We start from the raw sequence: 12,172 nt of genomic DNA on the forward strand, positions 1-12,172 counted from the left end.
ATTAATCTGGAATACACTAGGGATATTAGAAATACTCCACATCATTATCATGAAATTAAAAATTTTAATATCTTCCTATGCAAATTTTAAAACTTACTCAATTTTCTCCACATTAGGATGCAAAATTTTAAGAATTCCTTCAATATAATTATAATCCTAAACCTTGCTCCTAATGAGTTTACAAACTTAAGGCTTGTAATAGTTTTACATAACTCAGGTCATCCTAAATTATAATTGTGCTCTGTGTTTATGCCTCGGTTTATAATTCTTAAAGAAATACAGTAACACTTACTTAAAATAAGTGTAATTCAGACTTTTAAATTAGGTCTGACTGGTCTCTTCTCCCAACAAATTGCAAATCAGAAAGGCTTTACTTTAATTCAGTATAAGCCAGTGTGTTAAAGAAAGGTGAATTGAGGGCCGGCCCGTGGCTCACTTGGGAGAGTGCGGTGCTGATAACACCAAGGCCATGGGTTCGGATCCTATATAGGGATAGCCAGTTAGCTCACTTGGGAGAGCGTGGTGCTGACAACGCCAAGTCAAGGGTTAAAATCCCCATACCAGTCATCTTTAAAAACTAAAAATAAAAGAAAAGAAAGGCGAATTGATTTCATTTGGGAATTACAAAGGGCATATTATCACATATTCACTGATCTTTTTTTAAGTGTTTTTTTCCTACATATTTTTACATTGAAACATAATTTGTTTTTGACCTTAAGGAAACATATTGTTTCCTTGCTATAATGTTTTCTCTCTAAAATGATGTTGCAAAGAATTACAAATTAGCAAAACATGTAAACAGAATAATGTTTACTTATATAAATGACAAGTTTTTCCAGATTCACAATTTAAAAATTAGTTAACATACAATTTTAAGTTTTTCCCCCTATAAATTAAAGCAAAATCAAAAAAACAAAAAAATCTTTGGTGCCTGTTACTACTTGGCTACTGGAAATCAGCAGCGTGTGACCTAAAGAATAAACAAGCCACAAATTAATATTAACAGAAAATTTCAGGAACAGCCAAATGGACTTAGTTTGAAAGCTTATCCAAGTTCATCCTTGTATTTGAGAGCAAAATTCACATATTTCAGGAAGCAAACTACAAACATGTTTTGTTTGGCCACGTAGAGTGTTATAAAAATCTGAATCAGTTGTCAGCGATTACGAATTTGGAGATTTGATGTAAAAATTCCAATTCCCTCTTTCTCTTGAAAAAGCTCCTGAGTTCTGATAATAAGAGCATTGTGGGCCCCACCTCATCTCCCCAACTCTTTCCCTATCAAGTAGGACAAGTATTGTCCCCGTCCCGTCCTCCCGCAGCCCACTCCTGTTATGCACAAGGTCTTAGAGACTTTCAGTGCTCTGGACCCTTGCTTTAAAGTAATTAAATTAAATTAAGAAACTTAAAATAAGTAGCTGTTTTTCCCACAAATACAATTGCTCCTAAATTATAGAATGACATAAAATGTGTGTCAATATTTCATGTTGTCTCACCAAGAGTACCATGACCATCTGGTCCTCTGCCAGCTGGATAAATTTGTAAACCACAGTCTCAAACAAAAGCACTTACAATGTCACCATGTACACTGACAACTAATTAAGAGGCTAACTTAATTTTTTTCACTTACCTGTCCAATTCCAAGAACAATTGGTGATGGGAAACTACAAAGAACACAGAACAACAAATCAGTTAAGCAACATATAAAAATTTGAAGACAGGAGTTATTTAAAAGTCCTAGACAATGAAAACTTAACATCAAATGTTTTCGCTTTTCACTTGTTCGTTTATTTTTATTTTTTCAACTGATAACTGCTAAACTTGGAAATTTTCTACTGCCCCTTGAAGCAGACTTTCATTATATTAATAGACATGTCTGTGTATGCAGAAAAGCCAAAATAGTCTGGTGATTAATTATTAGAATTAATAAGATAACTTTAGAAAGGCAATGAATATAAGGTAAATATATTTTTTAAAATCAATTATATACCTATCTACCAGCAAGAAACAAAGAAAATGTAAATTTTAAAGATATAATAGCACCAAAAAAAAAAAAACCATCAAATAACACTAACTGGATATTTTATGTTATTAAGGAATTAATTTTACTTTTTTAGGTATAAAATGATATTGGGGTATTTTTTAAAACTAGAGTCATTATCTCTTAGGATTCCATGTTAAAGTACACATGATGACATATATTAATTTGCTTCAAAATCATCTGGGGGGAGATGTTGGGAGTGAGTGGGAGATGGATACAAATGCAACAAGGTTGTTGAAACTGGGTGATGGCTACATAGTGATTCGTTATACCGTTATTTTTTAGTAACATCCCCAGGAACAAATCTAATCAAGAATTTGCAAGAAAGCCCTCTCCACAGAAAACTACTAAATTGATACTTAAAGAAGACCTAAATAAAAGTCATGGTTTGCAAACTCAATATTGTACTGAGGTTCATCCTCCTCAAACTGAACTATAGCACCAATGCGAGCTCAGCAAAAATACCAGGAGGAATTTTGGGGAAACCAACAAGCTGATCCTAAAATTGAATGTAAAGGCAAAGAGCAAAAATCACTTGAGACAATCATGAAGAACAAAGTTGGAGGAATCACTCTAATGCACATCAGGATTCACTTTAAACTTACAATAAGTGAGACTGTGTGGTATCTGCACAATGACAGTCCAGTAGGATGATGGAACAGAAGAGAGACTGGGACAGACACACGCATTTATGGATACCTGATTTATGACAAAGGTGACCCTGCAGAGTAGTGAGGAAAAGATGGTTTTTCAACAAGTGGTTCTGGGTTACTTGGACATCGAATCCTGCACCCACCTCACGTGGCACTTAACCAGGCAGCGCAGCACCTCAACCCGCCCACCCCCTGCACCACCCTCTCTGGCTCCCCATCGTCTCTCAATCTGCTAAAAAAGCTGGAATCTCAGAAAAAACTCAGCCCTCAATCTGTATGTCAGAGGGGAAACACGACTACGTCAGACAGGGTAAGAAGAGAAGAAGAGAAAGCCTCTCTTATCAAAGAAAATAGAACAAACGATGGAGTGTCCCACCATGAGGATGCAGTGAGCTCCAGTGGATGCTGGACTGTGCCCCACAGCCCCCTACCAGAAGGAAGCTGTCACCCCAGCTGGGTCCAGCTGCCGACGGTGGCTGCCCACTCTCTGAGAGCAGCCAGCATCCCAGTCGCTGGTCCAGGCAGGGCCCCTCACCCCAATTCAGGACAGCACTGTGGAGCCACCCAGCTGCAGAGACCCTGCCACGAGGCCTTTGTGGAGACTGCACACAGCACAAGTCTCCCTCTGCCTTAGCTGCTCCCCAGGAGCACTCCCCAATACACGTCAGAGAGCAGAGCCAACAACAGACAGCACAGAGCAAAACGACAAGGTAAAGAGGAAAACTACAGCCACAGAGGGCTTACAGAAGGTGAGACAAAGAACCAGCCTGGAAGAAAATACACTGCACCGGACAGAGAAGGAACTCTTCGTAATTGCTTCAGGCTGTAGAACACCTCAATAAGAATAAGACCCAATAAAATAAGAGCTCAAAATCAGATGGTAAAACAGTCAGAGGCAATGAGAAGACAGCACACAGATCTGCGGAAACCAACAAAGGACAAAACAAGGTAACTGCCACATGAATAAACACCTTTAGAACATGAAGAACTAAATGGCCACTGCCGAAAACTGAATTACTAATGCCTGAGGTAGTCACAGAGTTTGCAGAGGAAAACAGAAAACTCTAAAAGATGAGTTAAATAGACATGGAGACAGACAAACGCTACCACACATGGCTAATTGCTGGGCCTGGTGTGAAGAACTCAATAAAGACAAGAACTCAGTAAAGATGATGCAAAGATAAAAGACAAATTTGTTTCCCTGAGATGAGAGAAAAAAGGAACTGACTCTTCAGATCTAAAAGCACATGGTATTATAGAAAATCCTGTTAAAGAATGCTGAACACCATTAACACAGCAGCCATGAACTCTCCGTAAAAAAACCTGCCTGACAATGGAATCCACCCACTGGGAGTCAAATCAAAATAATGAACTCGGGAATGGAGACATTGTGGTAGAGGGGCTGTAGAGCTAGGGCTGGGTCTGGAGCTCACAGACCCCTCAAGCCTGTTCACAAACCCTTCGCATGCAGGTCTATGAGCTAGGTAACTGGCAAAAAGGTCCTTGGAGCCTTGGTTGAAGAAAGAGCAGTCTTCATTCAGCACACACACATCTAAGAGCTAAGCAGTCCACAGAGAAACTCAGAAACTCAACTGCTACCAGCAAACTCCAAAGAAAAACTGAGCAGAGTAAACATGTTCTATTTTTAGACAGGAGCTCTGCGGGCCAGCTCTGCTTCACAAACTGCAGAACACACAAGAATAGCAACAAACTAAAAAGATACATGGGTGCACATGCACACTAACTCCACCCACACACAGCTTGTTTACAAGAAATGTGCTGCACGACCCCCAACCAGACCTAGGCTGGAGCAGGGCTGACTAAATTATTCTATTTTCCCCACAGGGGCTACTGATGCTTACTCTAACATTTAAATGTAGAGTAGATTCAAACAAGGATGGGATTATAATTAAAATGTGCTACATTATAGAATTGGACATGGAGGGCAGGGGAGTGTGCCTGGGTCCTTACCTTCCATGGCAGTGAAGTCCTACAAATCACCAAAGATTGAAACATGGGTTTAAAATAAACATAATGACTTTAACTTTTTAATGTTTTCATGACCTCTTAATCTCAGAGGGATCTTTTAAGAAACATTAACCCTTGCAATAAAGAAATACATGTTTGAAAGTCAACAATTCTTCCAGTTGAACTCAACTCCTTTTCTCTCCATTCAATTAAAACTAAATGTCATATATATATGCAACTCGCTATCCCATCTTCAGCAAGCCTCAAATGCAGCCATGTGTCTACCAGTGGATACAATGCAATATCAAGTTCACAGGGTCAGCTGTGAAGTAGCCCTGCCAAGGATGTTTAAACTGAATGAAATCAAGCCTTTCAATCTAACTTTCGGTTAGAGACTAGAGGAAAATAAGTTAAACAAGTGCAAAAAACAAATCAGACAATCCACATGTGGAATATTTTACAACTGGCCCAGGTTTTTCAGAAAGTCAATATCGTGGGATGAGGGTGGAATGGGAGCTGCTCTAGGTTAAAATAAACTAAAAAGAAAGACTCATGTATGGATCGCATGAGCCTTGATTGGATCTCGATTCGAATGTTAAAAACAAGCATAAAAGCATCTTGGGAACAACCAGGATGATTGTAGATTAGGTATTATATTATTTTAGGATGTTACTGTTAAATTTGTTACGAAAAAACAAATGTAACAAATATTAATTGCATTTCAGTGCTGTGTATGTGAGTGCTGACTGTGCTTTCCATTTTTCAGAATGCTTGAAATTTTTCATAATAAAAAGGGGCGGGGGTTAGGAAATACTGAAAAAAGTTGAATAATTAGGTAAAAGACCCCTTTTTCCAACTCCTTTTGGGATTAAACAATTTATAAATACAGAGTAAATAAATAGTACATATAATCTGGATCCGTTTTTATAAAAAGTAATTCAATTTATACATCTACGGCTCCATCTATCTATATATCTACATATGCATCCAACCATCTAAAAAGATGTCTGAAATTATTGGCTAATGTTAATTTTAAATTCTCACCCCATATTTCTTTTTCTGTTTCGATTCTTTATAGTAATCACAACAGAATGACTTTTCTTTAAAAAAAAAAAAAAGACAAACTACATATTTCATATCGATCCTAAGTAGTAGGAATATGGGTAATAATTACATTGTCTTCCTTGTCCATTTCTATATTTAAATAATCCCCTGTCTTTTAACTGAATTCTTGCAGGAGTGAACGTCAGGAGGTGAAGACCCTGTGCTCCTGCAATGGTCTGACTCTGACAGGAACAGAGGAATGGGCCACACATGGGCTCGAGGGTTTCGTCTGCTTGAGAACCTGAGCACATGTCTAGGCTGATGGAAGAAAAGCTGCTCCTGCAGGAGAGGGCACGACAATGGGAGGAACCCAGGACATGGTGTCCAGAGCCAGGCAAGAGACTGACCTTCCACGGGAAGAACCACTCCCTCCACATAAGCAGTGACGAGATAGAGGGGCCTCCTTTGATGGTTTCTATTTTCTCAGTAGAGGCTGGGGTGGCGGGGGACAAGGAGGGCACGGGAGGTTTCAGAAGGAAAAAGACATGTGAAACAGTCATCTCTGAGACAAGGAAAGCAGCCAGCAGGTAGTAAGGAGGCCCCTTGAGGTGTGTGACCAGCCAGCCCAGATGTGGGATTTCGCCCACGACACTCAGACTGCTCAAGTGCAGAAGGAAGCAAGCGGATGACAGAGCAAGCCACAGTGAGAGGGACAGGAGTCTCCACATCTCTCCTAGAGCACTCGCGACAGGATGAACCGGTTAGGGAGGCCAGGAGGGGCCAGTGTGACAAGACATGAGACAGGAGGGGGCACCGGCGGTGATAAGCTTAGAGAGGGCATTCCTGGGCGTCGCCATGGGAAGCAGCGCAGGAGAGTTTGTTGAAGGTGAGACCAGACTGTGATGGTCCAGCGTGTGGACTCTGAATCCTCGGGAAGACTGACCCAAGTCAGGGCAGGAGGACGACAATACCACTAAAGCAGTCACCAGCAGCTCAGGAGCCAGTAGAGGGGACAGAATGGAAGCAGCAACTCAGAGTCTCCACAGAGCATGAGCAGTGGGGAGCGAAGACGACCGGCCCCACCTCCTGGCCCAGGCCTGGAGTGGGGAGAAAGAGCCAGCTCCATCCAAGGGGCTCAGCGAGCATTGCTCTCGGGAGAGAGCCAGGAGGCTCTTTAATTTTTCTCTTAAAGTAAGAGAAAATTGGGAATTGCTTTTATTTTTTAATATAGACTTCCAATTCCCACCACCAGGGGCTCCAATTCAGTAGCTTTTATAAAAAAAAATATAAAAAAATTTCCTTTGCTGTGCAGAAGCTTTTCAGTTTGATATAATCCCATTTACTTATTTTTTCTTTGGGTTTTTTATTTGTGCTTTTGAGTTCTTGTTCATAAAGTGTTTGCCCAATCCTATCTCCTAAATTATTTTCCCTATGTTTTCCTTTAGTAGTTTTATAGTTTTGGGTTTTATATTTAAGTCTTTAATCCATTTTGAGTGGTTTTTGGTATATGGTGAGAGGTACATTTCCAGTTTCATTCTTCTACATGTGAATGTCCAATTTTCCCAGCACCACTTATTGAAGAGGCAATCTTTTCCCCAATGTATGTTCTTGATGCCTTTGTCAAAGATCAGTTAGCTATAAATCAGTGTGTTGATTTCTGGGGTCTCTATTCTGTTTCATTGGTCTGAGTGTCTATTTTTAATGCCAGTACCAGGCTGTTTTGGTTATTATAGCTTTGTACTATAATTTGAAGTCAGTTAGCGTTATGCCTCTGGCTTTTTTTTTTCCTCTCAGAATTGCTTTGGCTATTTGGGGTCTTTTGTTGTTCCATATGAATGTTAGGATTCTTTTTTTTCTATTCCTGTGAACAATGTCATTGGTATTTGGATGGGGATTGCACTAAATCTGCAAATAGCTTTGGGTAGCATGGACATTCTCACAATGTTGATTCTTCCAATCCAAGAGCATGGAATGTCTTTCCATCTTTTTGTGTCTTCTTCAATTTCTTTCAGTAGTGATTTGTAGTTCTCATTGTAGAGATCTTTCACCTCCTTTGTTAAATTGATTCCTAGGTATTTTATTTTTTTGGTGACTATTGTAAATGGGCTTACTTTCTCAATTTCTTTTTCTGCTACTTTGTTACTGGAGAATATAAATGCTACTGATCTTTGTGTGTTGATTTTGTATCCTGCAACATTACTGAAATTGTTAATTAGCTCTAAGAGTTTTTTGGTAGAGTCTTTAGGTTTTTCTATATATATGATCATATTGTCTCCAAACAGGGACAGTTTGACTTCTTTTCCAGTTGGATGCCCTTTCTTTCTCTTGCTTGATGGCTCTTGCTAGCACTTCTAACACTATGTTAAACAGGAATGCTGATAGTGGGCATTCTTGTCTTGTTCCTTTAGCTTTCCTCACTCAGAATGATGGTGATGGGTTTGTCATATATGGCTGTTATTGTGTTGAGATGCTTTCCTTCTATACCTAATTTGCTGAGAGCCTTTATTATGAAGGGATGTTGAATTTTGTCAAATGCTTTTTCTGTGGCTATTGAGATAATCATATGGTTTTTGTCCTTGATTTTGTTGATGTGCTGTATCACATTTATTGACTTGTGTATGTTGAACCATCCTTGTCTCTTTCTGCACAGCAAAGGAAACAATCAATAGAGTGAAAAGACAACCTACAGAATGGAAAAAAATATTTGCAAATGATACATCTGACAAGGGATTAATTTCCATAACATACGAGGAACTCAAACAACTACACAGTAAAAAAATAATAATAATAATAACCCAATTAAAAAATGGGCAAAGGAGCTGAACAGACATTTTTCGAAGAAAGACATACAAATGGCTAACAGGTACTTGAAAAAATGCTCGACATCACTAATCATCAGGGAAATGCAAATCAAAACCACTCTGAGATATCATCTCACCCAAGTCAGATTGGCTGTTATCAAAAAGACTGAGAATAACAAATGCTGGCAAGGATGTGGAGAAAGGGGAACTCTTCCACACTTTTGATAGGACTGTAAATTAGTACAGCCACTATGGAAAACAGTATGGAGGTTTCTCAAACAACTACAGATAGATCTTCCATATGATCCAGCAATCTCATTTCTGTGTATAAGAATGGAAATCATCATGTTCAAGCCATCCATGCACTCCCATGTTCATCGCAGCTGTTTTCAATAGCCAAGATATAGAACCAACCAAAATGTCCGTTGACAGATGACTGAATAAGGAAAATGTGGTATATATACACAACAGAATACTACTTAGCCATAAAAAATAAAGAAATTCTGCCACTTGCAGCAACAGGGATGAGTTGGAGAAAATTATGTTAATTGAAATAGGCCTGGCACACAGGGGAAAATACCACATGTCCTCACTCATAAGTGGGAGCTAAGAGAGAAAGAAGGAAGGAAAGAAAGACCACAGTAGTGTGTTGAACTTGCAGAGGGAGAGAGCAGACTTAGGGTTGCTGGGGCAGGGGGAGGAGGAAGAGGGGAACTGGGGAGAAGTCGAGTGGGAGACATGGGGAATAACTGCAATTTGAGGTGGTGGGCATGCCAATAGCATTGATTTGCTCACCACATCTTGGGTACGGGTGCTTACAGTCCTTTTGCCCTGTGAATACATATAATCAATAATAATAATAATATTTAAATTTTAACAAAAGTCTCCAAGAGATTCAGATTACGAGACGTTTGGAAACTGTTTGTCCAATGATCCCAAAGCCCTGCAATGCACAATAAACACATGGCAAATACTGAGAAAATATTTGTTAAACTGAATACAACTCTGCTCAATATTTTAATTACACACCATTAGTAAATTGTTTCATGTCATGGAATATTAAAATGGGGGAAAAAAACCTCCAGACCACGTGCACAGCTCTCATGAATCTGATCTCAAAGGACCCCAAGTGTAACCAACTGGCCATAAATTCTTAGATGATCTTGACTTCCCTCTTGCTCCCACAGGGTCCCACAGTTCACGTCTTTCAAAGGCCTCTCTGTCCAACCAGGTAAATCTAGCACTCTAATGAACTAAAACTAGCAAATAACTAAGACCATGCATCAATTTTGTACCCCAACCAGAAACAACCTGCCCAGAATGGAAGAGAAAAAACATCCCCTGAGCTACATTCATGATCCTGTGAATTACGTAACTTCCAAAAGTCCTTCCTTCTATCCTACAATACAGCATTCTGTCCTCAAACAGCTAATGCTCAAATCAGACTTCTATGGCTTATTGTTGTAACCAAATCACCCCAACACTCCTCCTCTCAAATATGCATGCCTAGGGCATTTTGAGAGGAATGAACAATGTTACATTACAGAAATGTGAAATGTTTACTTATAAGGGTTATAAGGATTTTTTGCCTTCCTGAGGCAAAAACTCCATTTCTTCCTCCAATCATGGAACTCAAAATTTTAAAGATGGAAAGGCTAGATAGAGCATGAGGTGTCTTGTATCATAATTCTTCCTAGTTGGACACTGCCCTTCCTCTTCAAAGCAGTGACAAGTGTTCACTGGTCCCTGCTCTAAGAAGAGGACACCTGTTTTGGACACACTGACAGTCAGCAAACCACTCACTCGAGTACAGAAAGTGGAGACTTGACTTCAGCCGTCCTTTGACATAGCTACTGGCTGCTCCCAAACAAACCCATTAACAGCGTTCTCTTATTTTTATCGTAGGTGTTTGTTTTCTTTTTCTTTCACTTGCTTGCACTACATGTGTTAAATGAGCCAGGTTTAGGTATTTGTTCATTCCAATTTCTCTGAGGCAGGCTTTGTGTTTCCTATGGACACCAGCAAGCACGCTGTCACACACTGGTAGAAACCTTGTAAAGGATGTCGGTAGCTGTAGGACCAGCCAAAAATATCCCAAATCCATCCGTTCCCTCCACATCTGCAGCCCCGCCCCAGCCAGCCATGCCTCCCTGCTGCCAGCACCATCAGACCTCCACCACCCACCAGACAAGGAAATCATTTAATCCCACAAATTATGCCCTATCACTCCCACGCTAAAACCTTCCAAGGGACTTCCAATTCCACTTAGACTGAAATTAAAACTATTTATCACGGTTTCCTCGTATCTGCCCTCAGCACAGCAGTTGCGTGGTTGAGTCGTGTCACCCCTCTGCTGGACACCTGCCCCGGCTCATCTCATCAGAGCCCACACCAGGGCCCTAGCAGTGGCCTCCAAGGCCCTGTACAGTCCAGCCATCGGTTACTCTCAGACCCCGTCCAGGACCACTCCCACCCAGACTCCACTCGTCCCTTCCTGGAGTGCTTGTCCGTCTCCCACCAGGGCTCGCTCCCTCACCTACCTCAGGTCTGAAGCCGCAAGCCCTTTCCCACTCCCACACTCCCTAAGTCCCTTTCCTGCCTTATTTTTTTTCTCCAGACGCTGAGCCGCACCTGACCTAATGTAAATGTTACTGGTTCATTTGCTGATCTACACACATGTAAGCTCCATGAAGTCAGGGACTCTCATCTTTCTGCTCACTTGTTTCCCAAGTACCTGGAACAGTGCCTGGCACATCACAGGTGCTTCCTAAACGTGATTGAATGAATGAAGGATCTGCTTTCTGCCTCCCCTGCCCACTCCCGTCGTCTCTGCCAGCCTCTGGCTCTTGCCTCTGGGTTCCAGCCACAGCGGCCTCTCTCTGTGGCTCCAGCGTCAGGTTCACGCCCCCCTCAGGGCCCTACGCCTGCTGCCCCCCTGGGGCTCAGAACTTGCCTACTTGTTTACTTCCTGTCTCCACCACTGGGACCATCTGCAGAGCGGGCGCCTGGTGCCAGCAGCGGGCTCGTCACAGACGAGGTGCGACCACCTGAGCTCACGGGGTCTCAGTTCCCGCAATATATAATAAGAAGGCTGAAGATGCCCTACAGGTCTCTTTGGGCCCTAAATCTCTGATTTTACATCCTTCTGGTACAGTGTCGTTTTCAGAGGGCCCTGACCTGTGACAGCTCATGCAAAGCCGCGGGAGCTGATTAACAGCGTTGTGATTACCCGGTGTTAGCATCGGAGGAAACCGCTGACGGTGGGCCTGTCTCCAGGGGCAGAGCTACAAACGTGCAGCTGGGTGTAGACGCACGGTCCATCAGTGCCGTCACAGCGTCAGCAGCATGAACGCAGGCACGACGAGGCAGCACAGGGGCCGGCTGGCCTCACCCTGAGCCAGAGAAGCCCTTCCTGCCAGCTCCTCGCTGCCCGCCCCGCTTCTGCCTGAACATGAACGGCGAGTCGGTCAGTACGAGCGGACGTGGCGGCCGGGTCTGACCTGACCCCACCGTGCGGAGAGCCGTCCGCCGTTCAGTGCGCCCCGCCGGCCCCGCCTCACCCGTGGGTGGTCAGCAGCGCCTTGTTGAGCAGCACGACGAGGAACGAGCAGGTCCCGTACAAGAGCGCCGACAGCAGGCGCGCCGGCCCGGGCTCCGCGCCCGCG

At 42.2% G+C, this 12,172-nt stretch overlaps 1 protein-coding gene across 3 annotated transcripts in view; it reads right to left on the reverse strand.

Moving 5' to 3' along the window:
• SLC35D2 (solute carrier family 35 (UDP-GlcNAc/UDP-glucose transporter), member D2) overlaps nucleotides 1-12,116 on the reverse strand; it is a 45,951-nt gene extending 33,835 nt beyond the window's left edge. The window contains exons 1-3 of one of the 3 annotated variants that reach the window (XM_008580527.1): nucleotides 12,068-12,116; nucleotides 11,737-11,952; nucleotides 1,631-1,664 (exon numbers count right to left, since the gene is read on the reverse strand). In XM_008580527.1, coding sequence (XP_008578749.1) covers nucleotides 1,631-1,664; nucleotides 11,737-11,828 — 126 coding nt within the window. In that variant the 5' untranslated portion in view covers nucleotides 11,829-11,952; nucleotides 12,068-12,116. The remainder of the gene's footprint in view (nucleotides 1-1,630; nucleotides 1,665-11,736; nucleotides 11,953-12,067) is intronic. The other 2 variants (XM_008580526.1, XM_008580528.1) reach the window with 2 other exon arrangements.
• Between the last annotated feature and the right edge of the window lie 56 nt (nucleotides 12,117-12,172).

The sequence above is a fragment of the Galeopterus variegatus genome, unplaced genomic scaffold, assembly GCF_000696425.1.
Source record: "Galeopterus variegatus unplaced genomic scaffold, G_variegatus-3.0.2 Scaffold2123, whole genome shotgun sequence".
In the NCBI taxonomy this organism is placed as follows: domain Eukaryota; kingdom Metazoa; phylum Chordata; class Mammalia; order Dermoptera; family Cynocephalidae; genus Galeopterus; species Galeopterus variegatus.